The 25114-nt window shown below is 46.6% G+C and overlaps 1 protein-coding gene and 1 non-coding gene across 2 annotated transcripts in view; both read right to left on the bottom strand.

Moving 5' to 3' along the window:
- Positions 1-25114, bottom strand: part of LOC142579891 (pyrroline-5-carboxylate reductase 3-like) — a 43331-nt gene that overhangs the window by 5669 nt on the left and 12548 nt on the right. Inside the window, exons 2-5 of the mRNA XM_075690560.1 lie at positions 11559-11629; positions 6292-6471; positions 2212-2424; positions 773-865 (exon numbers count right to left, since the gene is read on the bottom strand). Coding sequence (XP_075546675.1) covers positions 773-865; positions 2212-2424; positions 6292-6471; positions 11559-11629 — 557 coding nt within the window. The remainder of the gene's footprint in view (positions 1-772; positions 866-2211; positions 2425-6291; positions 6472-11558; positions 11630-25114) is intronic.
- Positions 3668-3740, bottom strand: TRNAT-CGU (transfer RNA threonine (anticodon CGU)). Its single transcript has one exon. It is a non-coding gene; the product is annotated as a tRNA-Thr (tRNA).

Here is a 25114-nt window from a genome sequence, read left to right as displayed (position 1 = left end):
GCCCAGAACATTCGCATCCTGTCGTTTACTTGGCACGATACGCTCGCAATCGGGCTGTCCATCTATACTGCCGCTATAGATTTTCTGGTTAACGGCTATGTTCTCCATGGAATTTGGCAATGAAACAAGTACTACCTAAATATCATCACAGCAACAAGTACATGTGGTCGAGCCCACCATAAGTTTAATGCAGCGAATACCTTTTCTGGAAGCGTTCGGCTATTCACTTACATTGACAATCATCGTTCAGGGTTTATGCGTAATTTCTTCATCTTTTTTTCTAACGCGCTCTCTCGCATTGCGCTGTGCGTTCGATACCCAACGCCAAACTGTCATAGCTCTTTGTGACATACGTGCTCTCAATGCTGCCAACCTCAGAAGGCGGTTTTCTGCTAACTTGGTTTTAACTATTTCCTGAATATACCTAGATTGTTGCATGACACGGTTCAGTTCTTAGCAGATTTTTTTTTATTAGGGTTTGAGTGTGTTATGCAAATAGACTGCAAATTTTATATTTATAGTTACTTTCACTCAAATTGAAATGATGCCGTAGGACCTACCATACACAATCTCGTCTAATTATCAATTTCGCAAGTTTAAGGATGACATCTCGAGGTTTGCTTATACTTGGTGGTTAGATTGTTGGCAGGTCGCAGGGGGAAATGGGAGTTAGGATACTCTCCAAATACAAAGTTTCCCCTACATATTAACATCTTCTAGCCCATTATATGCTCAGTCCTGTCGCCACAACGGTTTTCTGTCGCATACTTACCAAGACAGTGTTGGCTGCTAGCCTGTAGGACAGATCTCTCGGCATCCCTTGTCTCACAGCACCATCAGCGAGGGCTTCAATAGTGACGAAGACCTGCAAGGAGAGAGAGAGAGAGAGAGAGAGAGAGAGAGAGAGAAATGGAACTTTATAGATGGCTTGCACTGACGTCATGCTAGCCACGACGTTGGAGAACCAGCGCGTGAAGAGCTACATCCACGACGTCGCGTGCAAGCTGTCTATTGCAGCCATAAAAAAGCTGTATTTAATAGCTCTGGTTCATGCCGGGTGGTACCAGTATTTCGTGAACAAATTCGATCGACTCATTTAGCTATTGATTAAAGTTGAACAATTTGTGAAGGCGCTATAGTAAAACCGGCTCGACAACGCACACATAAGAGCTGCAACATGAACAGAACAATGTATCGCGCGAAATGCACACCATAAATTGAAAAGGAAACTGTTTGTAATGCATTCTAATTCACGGCAGCATTTCCGGAGTTCCCGGAGTCTTGCAGAGAGTGCTCACTTATGCGGCATGCACGGAGGTGCGAGCTAAATAAGTTATTCGAAATATCTCGCTTCCTCGTCCATTACGTTCTTTCAAAATTTGCGGACTATATACTCAAATATATCCTAACCGTGGCCTCTGCAATGGCGAAAGACAGTGTCTAAGCAAAATACTCTGAAGATTATCATTCGTTGAGAATTTCGTAGTTTGGCCAGTTCTTGTTTCGTTGGAACTATATACGCAGAGCGCCAAAGAGTTTCTCGCCGTGTGTGTATGAAGTGATTTTTAAAGAGAAATGGAAGAGATGGGTGCAATGCCGTAACTGTCTCTCACAGGAGGACACCTCAACAGCACTGCACGGGGAAGGGGTATGGGGAGAAAAAGATGAAGGAGATAGAGACCGGAAGTAAAAAGGAGAGAGAGACCGGAATAGTAAAAAAAGAAAGACAATGTAGCTAAGCGTTTGCGGGGCCTACAGCCGCGCTATGAGGTTTGTTGCTTCACAGAATTCCACGAATGACATGACTACACCAGCGCTGACGCGTCTCTTTATAGGTTGAGAAAAAAGCTTTCCTGTCTTGCAGTGAGTTGGTCCAAAACGTAGGGCCTCTCTGCGAATCAAACGATGGAATTTTCAGCGCTGGTCGCGAGAAGTGCCCTGCCCCATCTCTCAGGGTTCCATCATCTCAACTATAGGTTTCCCTAGCTTTGCGTAGGTCGCAAGATGCAGTTATTGACCGAAATATTAAATTTAGCTATCCACGGCGCCTTCGGCACCGTTCCTACATTTTGCGAGCACAATGCGTGCGGGCCGTGCTGCATACGTTGTCGCGACGGTGAAGAAGCAAGCACTGTCAAACGGTGGGTATGTAACAGATAACCCTTTTTTTTTCTTGCGTGTGCGTTTCTCATCGTCATTATATGCACTCACGTATGCCGGTCCGCTGCCGCTGAGTCCCGTGGCGACGTTCATGAGCGACTCGGGCACCTCCTCGCAGTGGCCTACGCTGGCCAGCAGCCGGCACACGAGGCCCGCGTCGTCCGCGGTGGCCGCGCCGCCGCGCGCGAACACGCTGGCCCCGTGGCGCACCAGGCACGGCGTGTTGGGCATCACGCGCACCGCGCGCGTCCCCGCGGGCAGCCTCTGCGCGCGCGCGAGACGGCACGGCGACGACATTTCGCAGCTGAGCGGCAAGAATCGAGCGAATGGTTACGCTCAACTGAAATGCAGAGATGACGAGGTAAATGAAAGTGGCAGTCAACGAGACGCACAACTTTCCGCGGGTGGGTTGACGAGCCCAAATCCTCCGCATTCAGACGTTGCAGAAAAAAAGAAGTAAGCGATTACAATTACTTCTTTCAAAAAATGTAGTTGATTGCGGTTACCAATCACTTCACCACGAAACAATTTGAGCAGTTACTCAAAAGTATCCGATTACTTTAACGTTACTTTGCTCCCTACGTTTATTGACACTGCAAAAATAATAGAACGAGATGGCCTGGCTCTTTCATTGCGTCTCTTGCCGCCCTTCACACTTTCTTTGTTTTCAGTAAGAATTACTTTTCAAATTTATATTCAGTAATCTTCCCTCTTTCTTCTCTTTTTTTTCTTGTTTCTTTTTTTAAGGACACTTGCAGCGACACTGAAAAGCGCGTGCGGTGTGAGTTGCTTTTTCTTCGTCCTGTGTGTCTGTAGCGCTCTAAGTTTCTATAATAACTGAAAACTGGTTCGATGTGTGCGCTGGAGGGAAGAGCAGTGTACTAACGTACGAACACCTTGCTCACAGGAGTGTGGTGGTCACCGAATGCCGCGATGCTCGGGTCTGGGTTTTCTATGAAGCGCAGCGCTTCGTTGTTGATGGGGCCAAGGGAACGCGCTCCCTTTAGGGCCAGCGAAAAACTGAAAACTCCTACATGGGCAATCTGCTGGCATCAGCGTCCGAAGCAACCGTCGCTGTCGAGCCACGGTAGCGCAGTTACAACTTGTCAGTCAACATCTGGTGGACCTCCACCCGACATTTAGACATAAACGACTAATTCTAACGGATGGCAGCAAACTTTCACGTGCGCCTTCGAAAGGCGGCGAAATCTTTAATGTTTTCTATTATAAAGCTGCATATTATTCACCCCTAAAAATACTGTTCGTGTGTTACAATCGGAAAAATAGATATATACGAGTCACGTAATATCAAACAGATAGAATCATATGCGCTTAACGACCAAAAGCTTCTGTTTATATAAGTCATACCATGAGAAGCCAACAAACAAAGACACCAAGGAAAACATAGGGGAAATTACTTGTACTTACTTACTTCCGTAATTACGTACTTACTTGTAATTAAAGAAATGATAAATAAGTGGCAATGAAAGTGGATGAAAAAACAACTTGCCGCAGGTGGGGAACGATTCCACGTCTTCGCATTACGCGTGCGATGCTCTAACCAATTGAGCTACCGCGGCGCAGCTTCCCCATCCACAATCTCGGGTATTTATATGTTACTACTAAAAGTAACCTTGAGAGTGTTATCCAGCGCCACCACTCAGAAACCTTGGCGGCGGATGGGGAACATACTTCCTGCCGCAAGCGTCACGAGTACGTGATCTTTCTGGGTGAAAGTAACTGGTCAATAAACCCGCACATGCTACCTGAAGGCATCAACGTTGCCGGATTTGAGACCCTCGTTATGTGAGAACGAGTGGTGTACTATGTATGTACCGCGCCGCGGTAGCTCGATTAGTTCGAGCATTGCACGCGTAATGCGAAGGCGTGGGATCGTTCCCCACCTGCGGCAAGTTGTTTTTTCATCCATTTTCACTGTCATTAATTTATCGTTTCTTTAATTCACTTAGTAAGCACAACTAATTTCCCCTGCGTTTTCCTTGGTGTCATTGTTGGCTTCTCATGATATGATTAATAAAGATCGGGCCCCACGGTTAGCTCCCTTTCTTCTCGTTCTGTTTATATAAGACAAGTCATAGACTGTGATAAGCGAAGAACTGAGCAGCAGCGCTTGCCGCCTATAACGGCCCCAGATAAGCGCTTCCATGAGAAGGGGATAGAAACTGATTATAAGAGAAAAAGCTTCGTGATCGGACTTCCAAGAGAGGCGTGCAAACCAGCAAGCCTGCCATGTTAAGGTGACTGAGGTGTAGCTGCAGGAATCTGATTGTGGCTAGGAGGTAACCCGTGCGCACGTCTTCGTCCCTTTGCACTTTGTAGTTCCCGTCAAATGTAGGTGCTCAAAACAGCGTCACCTGTCAGAACTCGTTTCCTCAAAAATTTCGCTGGTTACATGCAATTTGTTACAGAAGAAAAGTAATTGAATTACTATGAGCGTTGCCTAGTAAACAGAGTAATCGTTAAATTACGAAACTACAGAAAAACGTTACTGATTACAAGCAACGAATTGCGTGTAATTCGTTATACGTACAAGTCTGTCCGCGTTGCGTGAGTGGTGCTTTATTAATCAGGCCATCCTCCGCTCCAATGTATTGGATGTTCGCGCGAGATTAGTCCCTGGGAAAGTTAGACAGCGCCACTCGTGGCCTAGACGTTCACTATACTTCAGTGAATTTCGGTGCAGTTTCTTGTCAGGGTGCCAACACACTATGGCAAGTGCTCTCGTGGCGCGCAAGAGTGCTGGTATTTGGAGATGGTGCATGGGGATAGGTCGCAACTTACACGGTGCCAAGAGAAAGTAAAATACACACGGCTCACGACTGAAATTAAGCTGATGTGCCAGACTTCAGGAGTAAGATTTGGATAAAGAAACACGTTCTGTGTGCGCACTTATTATGCACTTCCTCCTCATCCGTATAAATCATCATCATACGCGTGTCTTTCCGCTTCGTCGCGCGCATGGGCGCGTCTTCAGCGTGGACTGTGCCTGGGCACCTCGCCCTGTCTCTCGGGCTCAGTAATGGTCAGCCCTTTCTGTGACGTCGCATTCTAAATTTTTCTGCAGTCAAATAGTGCATTTCTTAGGCACTGTGTATTATTAGACTATTAGGGCACTTAGGCGTCAAGATATTATATAACACGTGGGTATTTGCAACTTAATTATCCATGCCTTATACCTTCTCTTTTTGCGGCGCTGACTAGAGATGAGTATGCGTGTATCGATGCGTTCTCACCCCTTCGCGAATTGGCAGAGCTTTATTGGGGAATATTTGAAAGTCATTTACCTGGAATTCATGGTTTAGTTTCGTTTTTGCTAACTTTGCATCTGTCGTTGTCCCGGCATACCTTGTGTGTTTTATTCGCAAAGATTTATTGTTGCCTTCAGATGGTGCCAGCTGGTCTCTAGACAGTTGAAGTACAGTCATCAGACACTCCAATTCTATTTCAACTGATCTCTCTCATCTCTCTCTCTCTCTCTCTCTCTCTCTCTCTCTCTCTCTCTCTCTCTCTCTCTCTCTCTCTCTCTCTCTCTCTCTCTCTTCGTGCATTCATTCGAACCTCTTAACCTGTGGTGAGGAATTTCTTGCGCGCTGTCCAAAAACAGCATTTGTGTGCTGGCAGTGTTATCCTGCTCCCATTAAGGATACATAGCAAGCGGAAAAGCAGTCGGCTGCTGAAGCACCCATCTGTCGAATCAGGACGCCTGCGTGTGCTCGCACTCTCTTCGATCCACACACAAATATTTAAAAATATAACTTCGGATTGAATCAGCGAGTTTGGAACAAAGATAGCGGCTACAGTAATATCAATAACGAAACTGGTGTATTGTTTTCATCTCAAGCTGCTTTCAGCCTCTCGATTTTGCATGTATCCCGGAACACAGACGTTCTAAACTTACGTACGCTCTTTTTCATCATCCAGTGGGTAATCAACTACACTTTGTTCACACCTCGAATAATAGTTTTTCTTACGCAACTGCCACTGGGGATCAACAGTGCGCGTTTAGTGTTGTCACACGTATATAAAGAACGCGCATTCACCAACTGTAGTTGCATTACACCAGGACTTCGTGCCCAGACGCGATCGCGGAGGTCATCGGAGAAAGAGCACCTGCTGTATGTCGTCAAGCGTGACTCCCATCGCCAGGGAGACCACCAGGTGTCGCTGCTGCACGGCGGGGGCCACTTGCTCGAGCACGGCGGGCACCACGTTCGGCTTGAGCGCCACCAGGATCGTGTCGCACTGGTCCACCACGTCGAGGTTCTCGTGCGTCGTCCGGCAACCCAGGGCCTGGGCAGGGAACCGCCGTGTCATGGACTCTCGCGGCACCAAAAAAAGCGGTCGGGCAGCATTTGCCCGATTGGCAACGAGACGCGCGCGCTCGCCGATTCGCTACCCTATACACGCAAGGGCGGGCAGACGATTTCAGAGACCCGCCTCGCTTTGTAAGCCCGGGAACGTTGTGCATGGTTGACGGTGACGACATCCCAACGCATCGCAACGGCTATGAGAGACGCCGCAGAGGAGGGCTACAGTCTTATTTTTATTGCCATTTCTTTAACGGGCGCACAAAGTGCAGTACATGCGAATTTAAGCATTCCCTCACCGGCGGTCGCCGCGACTTGGAAACGAACCTGCTGCCTTTTGCTCAGCAGCAGAACGCCTTTGCTTACAATGAGAGAAACAGGCCAGCTCGCCAGCTATTCACGTGTTAGATAAGGAGAAGGGGGTGAGTATGACAAGCGACGGTAAAGAACTTGGAGCGACGGAGTGGGGATGATTTAGACTGGAGGGCATATTCAGAGCCTAGAGTCAAGATCGATGCCGCCTAAGAATTGCAGCAAAGGTCGGTCCCAAATTTTATATTTAGACTGCATCGAGCCGTTAGGCATTCCGCATAGTTATCTTTGGGATCGCACAAACTACATGCGATGTTTTCTTAATTCGCTTAAGTTTTAGCTACATCCCCGTCACGACGTCACGTCTGAAATTTGTGCGTCGGCGATTCTCACCTTCTTTAGAACTCGTTTAGCCGCCAACGATAACTATGCCACGATCAGACACATCTTTTACAGTGCGGCCTGTAACGGCTCAAAATTTATTTGGTGCGGCTACACTCCGTTGAACCTTGCACTCTTGCTCATTTCTTGTAGAGAACTGTAGAGTGACTGCGCATATGTCGTTTCTGCAGACGTGGATACGACAAAATTTTAATTTTATGACCTCTCCTAGACGCGCTTTTCCTGTCAAACGGTGAATATTTTAAATTTAAGAAAGAGTACACACATTAAGCTCTACAACATTTTCGCATCGTACCACGCATCGTCATGATCAAACTGCTACGTTCAGTATAGTGCATGGAAGTGTGCGAATAATAATTTTTATGCCGAATCAATTACGAATCGAATAGCGCCAGAAGCGAATCGCATAATTTTCCAATATTTTTCGAACATTAAACAGCTACTTTCCCGTTTTTATAAAACTACCTTCACATACTGGTACATTCACAACGTTAGCTATAGTTTGTGTCATTACATCGCAACTTATTAAACGTTCATTGTGGCTAAATAGCGCAAGGGAAACAGCGAGAATTAATCACAAGGCGCTAAGTTGATTTCTCTTGTCTTGTCCTTCGTTCTCCGTGTTTGCCACAGTGAACGTTTCATACCGATTAGCTCAACTTACATTGCTATTGAAACATTCTTTATTAAAAACACAAATGGAGCATCATAATCAAATAAGCAGTTAAATAGTATACTTCATAGTGACTGCGAATAATTGTTGTATAGCCGGAAATGTCTTGCCCCTTGAGCGACGTAGCGTGCTCCATTATACGTAACGTCTCGTGCCTTACGTCATGCTTTACGTCATCGGGATGACATTTATGACAATTTTGCTCCAAATTCCTGCTTTAGCGAGCAAAGTTATCGATTTGAACTGTTCGAAAAGTATTTTAATAATACTCGTATTTGCCAATAGTGAGCATTCCATTCGAAGACCAGATCGACTAGTGCAATATTGATTCAAAGAATACAATGCGGTACATGTTATTTAAATGTTTCGAATAATCGCACGCAACTAATGTAGGGCACTTGGTGGCACCCCTTCGAGTCCACGGTAGGCTCGCGACGGGCAGCATGGTCAGACAAATATTTCTTATTATCAGCCCCTACGCACAATACCGAATCGGCCGGTTTTCGTCGAACTGTTTCCGCAAGCACGGATAGCAAAAAAAAAAAAAAAAAAAAACTCGTCCACTGTTGCTTAGCATCTAGGCCACTGTTGCAACAGTGGCCTATAGATTACGTGCCAAACAGTGGCCTAGAACAACGTCCTAAGACTATTTCAGTCTAGCGTTACTGTCCTAACATTACCGGTATGCACTTCGCGTCGCTGACTGTGCATGGGCAGGACTTAGCGCGCACGCATCTACGACGCTTTCAGTAACAGCAAGACAGTAATGCTATATGCTAAAATAAGCTAACGTTAAAACTTGCGAAGCCCGATCAAATGCGCTTCTCAATTATATTCTTATGGCACCTTGCATGCATTAGTGTGAGTACGGCTGCTGCGTGTCGCCATAGGCAATTCCGTTAGACGAACGGGAATCCCCAAAGGTGCATGATCCCGCTCGACGAATGGACTTAATCAGCGCGGTACAGCGATATCCGTGCGTGAGACTGACTTCGCGCGCGGCCTCGTGACGCCACGAAAAAAAAAAGGTTATGGGAGTTTTACGCGCCAAAACCACGATCTTATTACGAGGCACGCCGTAGTGGGAGGGGACTCCGAAAAGTTGGACAACATGGGGGTTCTATAACGCGCACCTAAATCCGTATAACTGCTATCGTGCCATTGCCAACTATAGCTCGTTCAGATGATCGCCACGCATGAAATATTTGCGCAGCACGGGTGCGCGAGAGACAGCACGTGCGCGCACGCCGGTTTCCTTTGCGCCGAAGACGCAGCAATGAAACGGGCAAATTTATGGCATTCGATTGGCCGCTTCGCATGGATTGCATGTGCGTTGGACCTGCATAATTTTCTTTTCTTTTTTTTTTTCTATGTGACGTTACAGGTAGCTAGATTTTTTCTTTTCCTCGCGGCTTCAGAGACAAGAGAGAGAGAGAGGCGTCGTTAAGGAAGCATATATCATGTAATGCGCGCATGAAATTTAGATGAGGGCCTATGGCGGATCAAAGAAGTTCTTCGCAAGTCAAATGTGCGTCCGATGGTCGAGTGTACGTATAGTCTTGGGCTTTAGATTATGCTAGCGAATCAAAGATTCGTTGGCGATGACGTGTTCAAGAAACGTGCGGCGCCTGTTTCGTTTTGTGGGGAATTTATTACTAGAAGATTTCTCGTCGTGCCGGCGAAATTAGAATGACCTTTCTCCTCGGGACGGCGTACGCCAGATTTTTATTATACTTTCCACCGTTACCCATGGCAACGCAAGTATAGAGGGAAGCCAGTATGCAATATGGCTGAACTGTGGCAGATGAGTTCATCGGGAGCTCGCAAAGTGAAGGAATGTTCATGAAAAGAAAAATTGCCACCCACCCGAGAGTATTACGAAATACAACGTAATCCCATGCCGGTTTCTCAGAAAGAAAGTTTCGAAGCTGAAAAAAAGGATGTCCTGGTGCGGGGATTGAAATTGAAGTTAACGCATTTCCGGGCCGGTCGCCCTACAAATGTGAGCTAACCAGGAGGCTGGCAGATTGCAGGGAGAAGGTGAATTAATCGACAGCTCGAAGCGCACAGACAATAATGGCAAATGAGAGTGCAAGGTGAAAATCCGCAGGGAAATCCGCAAATCCTCGCTCTGCAATCTTCCATAGCCTCGTGGTTAGCTCTGGTGGTTGAGCGACGTCACCGGAAAGGCGGTTCCGGGTTCAATCTCCAGGTCCAGGACGAATTTTTTTAACGCGGAGCTTTCTTTCTTAAAAAAAGAACCGTCCTGGCTTCCTTTGTAGCAACGCGATATATTCTCAGGTGAACGAAATTTGCCTCCTTCAAGATCTGAACTGTGTGTCACCTCCGAGTTGACCACTCCTTAAGCTTGCTCGAGTACAATCCCCCGAAAGAGTTTGCGTACATAGCAGCAAATTGCTCACGTGATCTGGTTGGTGACGAAGAAACAGCACGAAGAGCCAATGATGCAGGGCGTACCACTGACTACTAAATGACGATTTTATTGCAGTGACCGCTATATATACAACGTCCAATAGGCGACTATTACCATTATGTCCGACTAGCTTGGCGCATTTTCCCGTGGTGCTCCCTGCAACGCGATTGCCGTCTACCGGCACACCGAGTGAAAAATAAACAAATATGCAAATGACAAAAAATAACAAATATGCAGATTCAACGCGCCTGTAGTAATCTATGAAAGCGAAACTTTCGTGAAGCGGTTAATTAAACGCTCTACAAGTAAATGCCATGCGTGCAGTTTATTTTCACCCTATGCAACGTGTAATCTCTCGGACCCGCCGTGGTTGCTCAGTGGCTACGGTGTTGGGCTGCTGAGCACGAGGTCGCGGGATCGAATCCCGGCCACGGCGGCCGCATTTCGATGGGGGCGAAAACATGCGTGTGCTTAGATTTAGGTGCACGTTAAAGAACCTCATGTGGTGAAAATTTCCGGAGTCCTCCACTACGGCGTGCCTCATAATCAGAATGTGCTTTTGGCACATAAAGCCTCAAAATTTAATTTTAACGTGTAATTTCACGCATTGTTTGTTTATGCACCACACAGGTCCCAACTTTAATGTCCTGAAATGTCTACGTTTAAGAAGTACACCGCTCAGGATCTATGCTAAAATGTGAACTCCAATGCAGGCGGATCCGCACTGAAAAGTCGACGCCGCGATGTCACCAGGATCAAAGTGGCGTTTGACGCTTCTCAGGGGAATTTTGGTGAGACATGTGTGTGCACAAATGAGTACGGTACATATTTAAATACGTTCGAGGCTTACTTAGTACGAAGTCATCCTGGGTAATTGGTCAAGAATGGGCACATACCCTGTGGGAGATACCCTGTGGCACGAACGCATCGGCCAATGAGCGGTCAGCCCAAACAGAGAAAATTTAAGCCTAAAGAACAAAAGAGGCCCATTCACTGTCTTGCACTATATTCTACTCAAGCTCTTTCTTTAAAAAAATGAAGAAAAGAAAGCTAGTTGCGAGCTCTAGTAGAGATTAACGTACCAGAATTTATTATTATTAATCGTCTGACACTTTCAGCGGCGCTGACCGAACACGTCGACGTAAGATAGTGAACCGTGGTCGTTGCAATGCAAAACATCTTTAGACACGCGCGCACGCACGCGCACACGCACGCGCGCACACACACATGCGTACAAAATAAAACTTGCCTTGATCTCGTCCAAGAGGTGCTTGTCGGCTACGGGACAGCTGGCCATGATCTTCGCTGCGTTTGTCACGCCTTGGCAGGGAACAGAACGAACAGGTTGTTGGAGAAGTAATGTTGCGCAAACGCTTTAACGTCAAACCTTATATCGCGCCTAATCTTGCAGAGATCGATATTTGTCTTGACGTCGTTGTCGTTGCCCAGCCAAGTGTCATTACCATCTTTACCGGACTATTTAATGTTCACTTCAGGACAAAGGCCTCTGCCTGCGATGCCCAGTTACACATGTCTGGTATCAATGGACTGCACGTCGTGCCTGCAAATTTCCCAATCTCGTTGCGCGATCTAACCATCTGCCGTGCTCTATTGCGCTTTCCTCCCGCTTGACAACCATTCTCTGTTGCTCTAACAGGCCATAGGTTACCTGCTATATGCATTTACATGGCCTGCCCTACTCCTCCTTCATTTTATACTACCTTGTGTCTTTGTGTATCACGCATTTAACCCAGCCAGTCTTCTATTCCAAAGTCCTTAATGGTCAACCCTTAGTTGGAGCTTCCAGCAGCGCCCAAAGGCTGAGAGAGAGGAGAAGGGGTGTAAGAGGGAAAAAAAGGAAAGACGCGATGTTTGACCAGTGATGAACAAGCTGGCTATCATTTTCTGGGCTAACAGGTATAGTAGCCGAAAAATATAGGAGACCCGAAATGAAATAAAGAGGAACTTGAGAAAAAATAAAAAATAAGAGTGTGCACAGGGAGCTACAGGCACCACGCGAACACTCAAACTCAGCCACAAAGTCCGCATGTCTTCATTAAGCGGAGCAATGTGGTTTGCGCAACGCGGTCTCTTCTCCGACGAGGCGCTGTCATCCAGTCTACCTCGAGCGGTCGAGATTTCAAAAGGTGTACTTGGCTACGTGTAGCGTAGCTTCAAGATAGCCGCCGGAAAGAGTACCAGACCTAGACATCGCAGAGGGATCCGCAGGCCACCTATTTGTAAAACAAAGGAGACGCTTCGACGCTGTTTAAAGTACAAGCAATAACAACATCAGGCGCACACACCCCGAGCGTCCCCCTTCTCGTCCGATAACCGGCACGTTAAATGATCTTTGAGCATTCGAAAACACGGCGACAATTATTCGTGCATTCTTTCAGCGAAACTCGCGCAACTAGAGATTCTCGCAACTTCGTATTCCATTTGTCAAAGCGGTTTCGTAGAATCTCCGAGTGTCGTGGAAGAGCGATGGCTACCTTTTTTTTTTTTCCTGCGCTGGAATAGCCGTCACTATCGCCGCATTTTTAGTATCGTAACTTCCATATCGTGTTTTGCTGCTTAGGTGTCTTAGGCCAAACGCGCATTGCAATGTAAGTCGCACTCGGCGTGCACACAAGAGCACACAAAAGTTGATTCCGCTTTTCTCCTCGGAGCGGATCGCGAGCTCCACGGTGTTGAAAACAAACAAGTTCAGCGAGCGTGCCTCAAAGCGCAACATCGACGCCATCACAGATCTGGGATCGAATCTACGAAAGCGTTGGCATTTCACAACAACAGGTTGGGCATCTTGCACGGAGCAATAGTGTAAAGTTTGGAGTCGGGCATGAATTAGATGGTAGCTGGCACATGCCGTCGCCAAACTCATCCTCGCTGAAGACGTTGTTGAAGTGAGAGATTTGTTCTCATCGAGAACGAAGAATATGGATTTATTTACAGTATCAACGTAAGGACGTTGCAGTTCATCAGTCTAGCATGACTGCGAGAGAAAGCACACTTAGGAGCCGCCCAACACCTCTTTAAATACATTCTATCCTCCCTAGATCCCTAGGTGATGGAAAACGTTCGACCAGAGTCATCCTAGCCGAGCCGCCTTTGAGGGGGAGGGCTTACACACACACTTCCGCACAAGTTTCACTGCCCCCACCGAGGCGAGACGGTCTTCGTAGAACTGGGTCTTGCCATAAGGAGGCGCCTCTTAATCCCCGAGCTGACCCCCGCAGAGTGGCCGCCGTGGTTCTCCATTGTCTTGCGTCTTGAAAGGCTCGTGGGACGGCGCCGCCAAATACATTCCCTCAGGAGCTCCCCCGCTCCCGACAGACCAGGTCGCTGATGGCGAGTTCACTAACGAAGCCTGGTTCGCCGACCTCGTCCCGGCATTCCGGCGACGAAGAGTTGCTGACTCGGCGTATTGTCCTCCTCACACAGTCAGTCGCCGCAGCAAACATCGTGACGCCAAGAGGCTGCGGAATGACGCCTTGTCATCCTTTCAAAGCAAGTCTCCACAGTAGACCTAGTGGCGCCGTTCGGCTGGAGACTGACGGTCGGTTCCTATAAAATGCCAACCTCGCTGCTGCAGCTGGCTGGGAAAACTTTGCATGTCGGCACCTCTGCAGGCCGTTCCTAACAATCGCGAGGGCGGCCGGCGAGGTTGCCAAGCTACCGGCCTGTCGCGCGCTGCTGCTACGAGAAATGTGGGCACGTGGCCTCAGCATCGCTACACACGATCGTGATGTCACGGCCCTGTAAAGAGGCGAACCGCCCTGGCAGCAAGCGTGCGTCAGCCTCACACCTCACAATAACTTGCACTACTTCACGTGATAGTTCTCAACACACGTAGGTGCTCACCGCAACGAAGGCTTTTCGCAGTGCAGAACAGCTCAACAGTTGATCCAGGCGCCTGGCATGCCAAGGCCGTCGCTAGGCTAACCTCTCCAGACATCATTAAACTTTCTCTCTCACCGTCACAAGATGTGCTTCCAAAAGTGTGGCTATCAATACACCTTAGCTCTTTCTCAAAGACATGTTGCGTAGTGTCCAGTTTCTTGCATTGTGTGATGCCTATAGTTTGTTATCTTGTGCTCCGGTTTGTTCATATGTATGCGGGGCAGTCGGCCCCAGCTTACTTTTATTTGCGTGACCACGACGTAATGTGACCGCTTTCGTTCAGTTGCGTTTTTTTTTTTTACACCCGCCGTGGTTGCTCAGTGGCTATGGTGTTGGGCTGCTGAGCACGAGGTCGCGGGATCGAATCCCGGCCACGGCGGCCGCATTTCGATGGGGGCAAAATGCGAAAACACCCGTGTGCTTAGATTTAGGTGCACGTTAAAGAACCCCAGGTGGTCGAAATTTCCGGAGTCCTCCACTACGGCGTGCCTCATAATCAGAAAGTGGTTTTGGCACGTAAAACCCCAAATATTATTATTATTATTGCTTTTTTATCTCACGGATAGGTTTGTAGAATGGAAGCAACCTATATACGCCCGTGAATGCGGTGCTTGTACGTCGGATTGGTGATAGTCACAGTGCGGCTGTATTTGCAACGGAATTACTATGTATTGAAGCTAGTAACTGAGCCACACTTGTTACCTATTCTAGTACGTAAACGACACTAACGGTACTGTTATAACTACCGTTGCTGGCACATTATTAACACATGAGACAAGCAGTAACTAGAACGCTCTGTTTTCTAGTAATAAAAAAGGTTTTCCTACAATTACTTATCAAGTTTATCGAAAGGAACGCAAAAGCATACGGAAGAAAGGGAGGGGGCGGGGGGGGGGGTGCTGATCGCTGCGCACCAGCAGTTACCGTGTTTCCTAGCAGAAAATGTCATTTCTGATCTTCTTTCCCCCATGCTATCATTCTAGCTGCCCCCCGCCCCTACAGGCCTCTGAATAATATTCCAGATTTTACATTTAACTAAATAATAATTTCACTGACTTGGCAGGCAACATCCACGAGCAGAAGTCCTCTTTCTTTTTTTATGTGATTTCAATTTTCCTCAAGTAGACTACAGCTGAACCATGGGCAGTGAGCCCGCTAGAGATGTGAATTTTTGTTCCTTAATATAAATTGAACCCAGCTTCTATCGCAACCTACGCGAATTACACAGAGTACTTCTAGCATCTTAGATACCATAATAACCAGTAACTCGGAAAGCTTCTCGTCGATAACATATATTTGCGGTCTGTGCCCACAAAGTAACTCATGACACATTTTAATTTCAACTTGTAATACGCCATTTAGTCAGCAAAACGATCCGTCTGTACAACAAGGGTAATTTCATCGCTGTTAATGATGATCTGGGCGTATTTCTTTCTATATTGGAGAGGTTATGTTCTATGCGCTCTACTAATGAAAACTGGACCATATTTAAAAACAAACTCGATGATAAGTGTATACCAAGAATAACGTTCCGCGCAAATCGAAACGAGTCATGGTGCTCAAAAACACTGAAGTGGCTAAAAAAAGAACAAAGAAACGTCTTTTTCCCCTCAAAGAAACAAAACGGACATTCATAAGCTCGGGGAAAATATTTTATGATCAAAGACGATCATCTGAGAGCTATGCAAAAAACGAACTTCTCCTTGTTTCACAAGAAACTACACAAAATGTTTACAAGCAGCCCTCGACAATTTTGGCGATTATTAGACCCTCAGGAGGCGCGCATGATCAGCGTGTTAAATGCACATGGCGAAGCGATCAGCGACAGCGATTGTGCTGACAAATTTAGCGCAGCTTTTATTTTTCGTATTTACTGATGAGACTTCAACCGCAGACTATCCGACATCTATATATAAACGTGCATATGTCTCCAATTATATTTTCTTCAGACGGCATCGCCTCGATCATTGATAATATCAAAGTTTCATCATCAGCACACGTGATCGATATTAACTCCGAACTTTAAAAAAACTATATAGTAAACATGTATCTGCCACGTACCCAACTTTGTTGTCTTCGCAGTCACTCTCTACAGGCATCTTACCATCCGACTGGAAAGTAAACAAGGTCATTCCTGTCTTTAAATCAGGCCAGAGACACCCCATTAAATTGCCGTTCTATTTGATTAACTAGTGCCCCCTGCAAAATCATGGAACACGTCATATGCTCGCATATCATGAATCTCTTAGACTTAATCTGTTTTTGTTTTTGTTTTTCACCTTGTCAACATGGGCTTCGCAAAGGGTATTCTTGCGAAACGCAGATGGCCATCTTCCGTCACGACCTGCACGTTAACCTTGACAGTAACCCTCAGACTGATGTCATATATTCCTGGATTTCGCAAAAGCATTTGGCATCGTTTCTCACTGGCGTTTGCTTCTAAAATTGTGTCAGTTAGACTTACACTCCGACGTAATAAAGTGGATAGCAGCATTCTTGACCAACTGTTGTCAGTCTGTCTTCGTAATAACCATTATACTAACAGACTCCCCGTAACGCCAGGCATCCCGCAGGGGTCTGTCCAGCACCACTTCATTTTTGTAATTTGTATTAACATTCTACTAACGCATGTATCGTGTAACCTTCGCATGTTTGCAGACGATTGTGTAATCTACCGCATAGCTACCGTAACATTTGACCACACATCTATCCAGAACGGCCTTAACAAAATACAAGAATGGTTCAACTGCTGGCTAATGAACTTAAATCCTAAGAAATGTAAACTTGTGTCCTTCTCTCGTTGCCGTAACCCATTCCGACTGACCTATTCAATCGCTATATGATGATCCAATAGAATCGGTTCAATCATTCAAATACCTGGGAGTCATTCTGTCTTATTATCTGTCCTGGTGCTTGCACACCACTAACATCATTTCAGCTGCTAATAAATCACTGGGACTTCTTAGGCGGCATGTACGTCATACTCCGCAACATATAAAAGCTATGGCCTACAAATAATTTTTAAGATGTATGCATCTCCCCTCTCGAAGCCGCATCAAACTTGCGTCACAAATGCACTCGAGTCAGTAAAATATCATGCTACTAGGGTTACTCATTCTTGATGTCTCGAAAGACGCACATTCCCGCCACCGCACGACAAATTAAACAGGAAAGAGGCCGTAACCTTACGCTTACTGCAAACACACACTTACCTTGGCCCGGCCTTCTTACAACGCTGTTACCCAGGATTATACCCGACTGATGCGTGTAACACGTGCGGATAGAGAGCAACGCTGCGACACATGCTCTGGAAATGTGCCGGCTACAACGGTACTGAAACCGCCACCGTTCGCGACGCGTCCATAACCGCGGCCGTTAACAGCGTACAAGAAACCTCGAGCTCGCTCCTTCCCGAAGCCGTCCCGGCTGCGGGGGCCGCCGGGGACCTTCTCCGTCGGCGTCGCCGCCGCTTCTGGGAGGTGGCTCTCAAACGTTCAGAGCTGGAAGACCAGCTCTGGGCCATCCGGCAAGCTGAAGATGCCGCCCGAGTCCAAGGACTACAATCAAGCTGCCGCACCATTCTTTTTAAAAAAATAAAGTTTATTTTCTTCTTCGTTTTCATATGATATCAGCATTTCATCACTGAAAGCGAAATCTGGTCGCTTGCTTTCCGTCGAAAGGTTGTCACTCTCTCTTTCTTCCGTTTATTTTTCTACAGTTCCCTTAATCATCCACCGTACATCACGCCCCCTTCATACATATCTCATCGCACCGATCATCCGCTTCAATTTACGTGCGCACATGTCCGGACCACCACTTTTCGAGCACCATTTTTTATTCGAGCAGCGAAAGACTGAAACGGCCTTCAACCCGCCATCACAGCCATCTGCCTTTGCCGAAGCTATTATCACCCATACTTCAACATGAATGCATGTTTCTAATATTTACTGTATTATCCACCCCTTATGTAATACCCCTGAAATGCATTCATTAAGGTAATAGAGTGAAGTTCGTAACTTTGGCAAGTGTGGTCGGCCTTAAGCTGGTGGTTGAATGTCCGACGACGTTGGGTCATTGTCAATCGCAAGATTTGTACCTCGCATGGCGGTTGACATTGGGCAAACCTCGCCAATGTTGGCCAGGAACGTAAGGCCTGGGTTCAGTCAAGAGTTTCTGCTCTATTGAGTAGGAATCAAAATTAAATTATGGAGTTTTACGTGCCAAAACCACTGTCTGATTATGAGGCACGCCGTAGTGGGGGACTCCGGAAATTTCGGCCACCTGGGGTTCTTTAACGTGCACCTAAATCTAAGTACACGGGTGTTTTCGCCCCCATCGAAATGCGGCCGCCGTGGCCGGGATTCGATCCCGCGACCTCGTGCTCAGCAGCCTAACACCATAGCCGCTGAGCAACCACGGCGGGTAGGGGTAGGAATCAACTGAGAGCCATTCTGAATCCAGCGGATTCTCACCAGCAGTCCCCCAACACAAGTTATCCAAAACTCAACTAAAACAAATACTTGGCGGCGGCTTAGCTCAGTTAACCTGGGATATGCAAAGCGAAAGCTTGGTTTAGCCTGGTTAAGTCTTGGTTTCACTTGGTTAACCTTTGATTTAGCTGTAGTTATTGTACTTGGGTATAGAATCATCGTTAAGCCAGGTATGACGGCTGTGCCTAGGTCGGTGGCTAGACATGACTGTGATAAGGCTTGGGTAGACACGCATCGTTCGACGGCGCGACGCCTGTTGTGCCACAGGGATAGCGCAAGTGCTGTACTCACGGACAACTTTCTGTGGCAATGAAGGGAAAGCTACGGAGGCAAAGCGCGCACAAGTAAGAGCGCTTCTGAAAAGTGTCCCGTGTTTTCATTCACGTTAGCTTAAGCTGGGGAAGAGAAAACATAAACACCTTATTATCAACAGTTAAATAATGTAAAAGACACCACTGAATGTAAAATGCCGCGGCTTTTCCCTTCCGCGTCTGGGCAAACACGAAACCGTAGCACGTGAAGCTGCGTCGATTCAGCGTCTGTTCCGAGCAACCAAAAGCTCTGTCATACGCTGGCAGACTACTTAGCGTTCTAACACATGGGCAGCAGCCACGCGCCCTTCATTGCCACACAAAGTTGTCCGTAAGTATAGACATGGAAGAGACGCCGCGATCATGCGCAGCGTCAAAGCACAAACCATTGCACAAACTGACAGGGAGCGAACGCAGTCGCTACACTGATCTCGACGGTGCGACGCCTGTTGAAGTGAAGCAGCTCGCCGGGCGAAATGCGCGGCGTGATCAGACGCTGCTTGGCGACGCCGGCTCAAAGCCTCCCGCGCAACGCTCAGAGAAGACGGCCCGGCCTCGCTCTCATCCATGGCCGAGCTCGCAATGACGAGGCACTCCTCATAGCCAGGCGCGCGACGAGTCACGTGGTCAGGCGGCGACCCAGCTGCGGAGAGCGCAAGCGCCAAGCCGGCGGCAGCGGCGAGTCAGGTGATGCGTTGCCAAGGCTATAGGGCACAGCTGCGGTCAAATGAAGGCCAACTGGATGGCGACGGCGAAACTCGGATCGACGAGGTTCTTAAAGTTTCAAACAGAAGAAAAGCATTGCACTCCAGTGAAAGCTAGCTTCTCCACAACAAGACAAATACTGTGGGGAAGTCACCTTCTGGTATCCCATTCGTATTGGTTGGATCTTTCAATACTAGGGGTCGGTGAGTATTCGAAGTTTCGAATACTAATCCAATAATACACGCTATTTGTATTCGCATTAGAACAGTAACTAATTCGGTATTTGTGAATATGTAAAACTAATATTTCGTAACAATCGACTGTTTAAGGGTTATCCGTTTTCTCAATAAAGTACCGCAAATTATGAGAAGTCAAACGATAAACGTTTTCGAAGGAATACGGACAAGAAATAGATAATACAAGTGTTGTTTTCGGTTGTACCAGTAGAACATTAGCACGGTAACAGCAAGAGCTATTACGAATACATGAGCTTGTATGTATATAAATTGTGTTTCTCGGATTGCGAGGCTGTAGCACGACCTATCGCAGAACCAGGACACAGAATACGTGGATGGCGTATTATGATCTCACGTCTCGTGATGCAACATGCAGTGCCCATGTCGCATACTGGACAACAACGTGATAAGTGTAGCCCGGTGAAGTATTAGGGAGTTTAGAAATAGCGCACCCAAGCGTTTTTGAATACCCAAAGCCCCACTCCCTGCTTGCGCGTTCGTTTGTACTCATCTTGCATTATTTTGCATGCATTTTTTTTTTGTACGCCCGGTCGTCTGCGTCCCCTAACTTTGAGTGGACAAAACCTAAAACTTCTTATTATCGAGTGAAGCAAGAAATTGAAATAAAGGGTGTATGGCGGAGGGGGTGAGCGTGAAAGTTGTCGGGAGTATGTGCGCGAAGTTTAGGCACGTCGAGAGCAAACCGAAGGTCTCTTCCCATGAGCCAAATGCTTCCGGGGAACCGTCGGTGAAAGGCACTGTTAAAAAGGGAAATGTGCGAAAGTTGTACAATTAAATTTATTTAATGCTTCATTAGCAACGCAAATGAACCGTGGAGCTAGCGATGCACCGGAAGTAAACGTCTGCGGTAAGACAACCTCTTACATCCAACAGCGATTCATTGATTCTTAACTCCGCGCCAAAGCCGCGCAACCATGTCCCGTCCGCAACAATACTTGATCATCATATTGTAGTGACCATGATGAACGAGTAGAAAAACTTGAAAAAAAAAAGTAACCGGCATCAAAATTGGGTCCCTCCCATGGGGAAATTGCCACAGCTAATTGCGCCGTTTTCTTTTTTTTTTTCAACAAAACCTTCTTTACACTTGTGTGTATGTCATCATCACCAGCTTAGTTCCTGTCCCCTGTGTGCCACGGCAAGAGAAGACATCTTACTGTCACGCACGTCCACGCCAACTTTCCGCGGCAATGAAGTGAAAGCTACGGTGGCGGATCTTCTGCATATGTGTCATCGCGCCAATTAGACCGGCAACATTTGGCAGGGCTTTTGGCTTCGCATCGAAAGGACGCCGAATCGACGCAGCTTCCAAGTGCGACGGTTTCGCATTTGCTCAGACGCGGAAGGGAAAAGCCGCAAAATAAGTCGACTTCAACACTCAGCCGTGTGTTTAAACCAGTTCAGCTGTTGTAAATAAGGTGTTTGTTTTCACTTCCGCATCACACTATAACGCGGGTGAAAATTTTGGACTTTTTTCGGCACCGCTCTCGCTTCTTCGCACTTTGCCTCCGCAGCTTTCCTTCCCTTCATTTGCCTCAGAATGTTGGCGTTGAGCCGTGCTCGCGCAAGGATTGCAGAAGATAGTGCCAGCGTTTCCTTCTTTCCCCCACAAGAACCACTTAGAAGGTTGTCCGCGAGGCCAGAAACGCAGTCGCGAAGGTTGGTGTGCTCAGCGGTGACGGCAAGGAAGGTCACGCCTGACCGCGTGATGCCACAGCGACGGCTAAAGAACACTTTCCTATGTACTTATGGCCTAGTAAGTATTGATATGTCGATGTAATAGTCAGTTTGTCCACACCGCGGAACGTTTGTTCTATAGCAGCTGAAGGTTGCGCAGATCATCGATTCAGTAAATGCTGGAACACACCGTTGCGTGTATGCTGAATCTGACTTCCGTTACAGTAACATTACTGTGAATCTCATAGTGCTAAAAGTGCCTCGAGCGGCCAGTGGCGCGGCAGTTTGCGTGTATTCGCGGACTTATTTCCCGTTTGGAAAAACACTTTTATGTAGCACTCGCTGAGCAGCAGAAAGCTGTATCGGGGAGTTTTTCATGTTGCGCTGAAATTTTCTCATTGACAATTTTCATCTAATTACAATATTTCTGAGTTGTTAATTAATTAATATGAACTATCTAATCAGGCGGAATGCACAAAATACTCTGAGTATCTCTAAGTGATGGCAAACATTGCCCTGGTTCTGTCCAGCTATGCTGCATTTGCATATTTTTTAACCTTGGTGCATGACAGTTGGGACACCCTGTATACATTCTATAACATCCATTATTGTAGCGATTTGTGCTAGTAGGCGAGTGCGTTCATGTGGGGTAGAGAGAGCAAGCGGGGACGTGTGTTGAAATTCTATGCAGCTGACAATTTCACAGACATTAACACATCCATAACATTAATGCGAAAGTGCCACTGCAGAGTCGAAACTAAGACGCACTGCGCAAAACAAGAACTGCACTGCTTTAATGTCAGCGCAAGAGCGCCCACCGCACAGCATGACGTCAAGCAGCCAGCGTCTCGCAAACCAGCTCTGACCAAGATGCCTGTGCGTGTTCGTAGTGTCATTCCAATTTCATGTTTTTTTGTGGCGCTGCTTCAAATAGAGAAAGAGACAAAAAAAAAAAGCCGGCAGAACCCACACCCTGTGAGAATCGATGTTATGCGAAGTAGTGTGCTGCGAGCCTACAAAGTTAACAGAACGACCACGAGAGCACCAAGACGTAAGCAGCTGTTTCATGACCTACACAGTATGCATGTCACAACCTTTGTCTACACTCTTGTCATACTATGCTAATTTTGGTGCATACCAAGATGTAGGCGACTGTTTAATGACCTACATGAAACACATGTCACGACCTATCATTCATGTACATCGTACACTCTTGTCATACTATGCCAATTTTGGTACATACCAGACGTAGCTGGCTGTTTAATGACCTACATGACATGCATGTCATGACCTATAATTTATTAGATGCGTGTCATGTGATGATATCTACCATGACATCTGTGTCATGTCATGGTAGATGTGGCTGTAGAGCAAGGGTGTGGGGAATGTGCGTGTCTGTAATAATCGCCATGTTGTCAACTGTACTTATTGAGTGACTTGTCAGGAGGTGGGTACTTCATTCTTGCCTTTCGGTAATGCATAAAGATTTCGCCATGTGCAACCATTCTGTCTTTCACGTGGTCACTTTGAATAAGAGATGACCACTTTGCCTTTTTTCTGTCTCGTGCCTATAAATGTCAGCTTAACATGCGACTTGCTATTCCCGGCTTCATCCATGGTCTCGGTAGCACTCAGCGGTCTTGGACTACTATGTATAATCCCCAGTAGCTTTTAATCAATAAACTTACTTGTTCGTGCCCCTTCTGCCAAACACTCTACGCACATTTTCTCCTGATGTCCCTTGCAATGTGTACATTTCCCTTAGGTCGAGCGTGTGACAGCTGCACGTTGTTGTCAAACCCATGGAAGAGCGCGATGGTGGGAGACAATAAGACCTAATGCGACATGATAAAGTACTGGGCAGACTTTCTCCCCAGCTCAATTTCATCATGTGACGCCACCTCCTAGTTTCTTCCCTTCCTCCATGGGACCATCACACAAGGAGTCACCGAGACGTCCCCCCCCCTCCCCCCACAGAAGGCATGGCTAGGCTGTCGACCTTCCACGTGGCACGATGCCAAATCTTACAGGCCTTAGCAATCTTGGTGCTGGTTCCTCCTGCACAGCAGAGCCAGAACTGTTGCATTTAGGCGTCACTTGTGAAACTAAAACAATGAACTAGGCTACTAAGAACTGACTGACGTTGCAATCTTCGTTTGCGACCGTCACCCCTAATTGGAAGGAAGTGGTGGCTACAGCGTTCACCTCAACTGAAACGTAATCAGTGGAAAACGGTGCACTACATCCAGTACGAGCATCTGCAGTTATAGCAACATGTAACTCATTTGACAAGCAGTTATCACCACGCTCGTGCTGAACTCTATGCAGTTAATATGCAAATTCTGTAGTCAGTTCATTGACTAATTTGGCATAAAATACGAAATAGTATGGATGCAGAGATTTCAGATTTATTTTAGCAAGTGCAGAGAGGTCAGCCTCACTTAAAAAAGTACTGTCACATTCACAATGTTTTTTTAACTGTTGGCCCAAGCGCTTCAGACCAAGGAAAAGATACTGGCGATACATCACCGTGCCTGCAACACACTCTTCTCCTGGGCAACGCCACGATACCTAGCATTCGAACGCCAAGCAATGACCACACGTCTCCTGTCATCATGGAACAAGTACAAAAATTGTGATAAAGAGTATCAGTCCCTGCTTAAAACAACCCGTCGTAATTTCTTCACTCACGACCTGTCTACTATGTTAACCAATAATTCTCATAGATTCTGGCGCATTATCAATCCGAGTTCCTATCCTGATATAGTACTAATTAATGCTGACGGACAACCAGTCACTGAAACTGAGTGTTCGCAGCTTCTAAACGATTCATTTTCATCAGTATTCACCAATGAAGATATAACTTCTTCGCCTATATTAGAGCCATTGCCTAACATTTCCATGCCAGAAATTGTCATCAGTGATTCGGGTATTCTTGCCCTGTTGAATAACCTCAAAACTACTACTAGCTCTGATCATCTTGGTTTCAATAACAAGGTACTTAAAAACGCTTCTTTAAACATTTTTCAAGTGTTATCAGCCATGTTTTCACAATCATTATCATCTGGCATTATTCCTCATGACTGGCGAATAGCTAAAGTAATACCAATATTTAAATCAGGTGATCGCTCTGTCCCACTTAACTATCGTCCTATCTCATTAACTAGCAACATATGTAAACTTCTCGAGCACGTCATACACACACAAGTCATCAACTACCTAGAAGACCATGATATCATCTTCAAGTACCAGCACGGTTTTCGCAGGGGTTATTCATGCGACACTCAGCTCGCCGGATTTACTAACGATATATTTTCCGCATTTAACGAAGGATTCCAAGTTGACGCAGTGTTTCTTGACTTCTCTAAAGCTTTTGATCGCGTTCCTCATCACAGGCTTCTAATCAAATTAACACACTTAAACATTCACCCAAACGTTCTTGCATGGATTAAAGATTTTCTC

This window comes from Dermacentor variabilis, chromosome 4 (genome assembly GCF_050947875.1).
Source record: "Dermacentor variabilis isolate Ectoservices chromosome 4, ASM5094787v1, whole genome shotgun sequence".
NCBI lineage: Eukaryota > Metazoa > Arthropoda > Arachnida > Ixodida > Ixodidae > Dermacentor > Dermacentor variabilis.
Note: the sequence above shows the minus strand (reverse complement) of the source record. Positions and strands in the feature narration are given on the sequence as shown.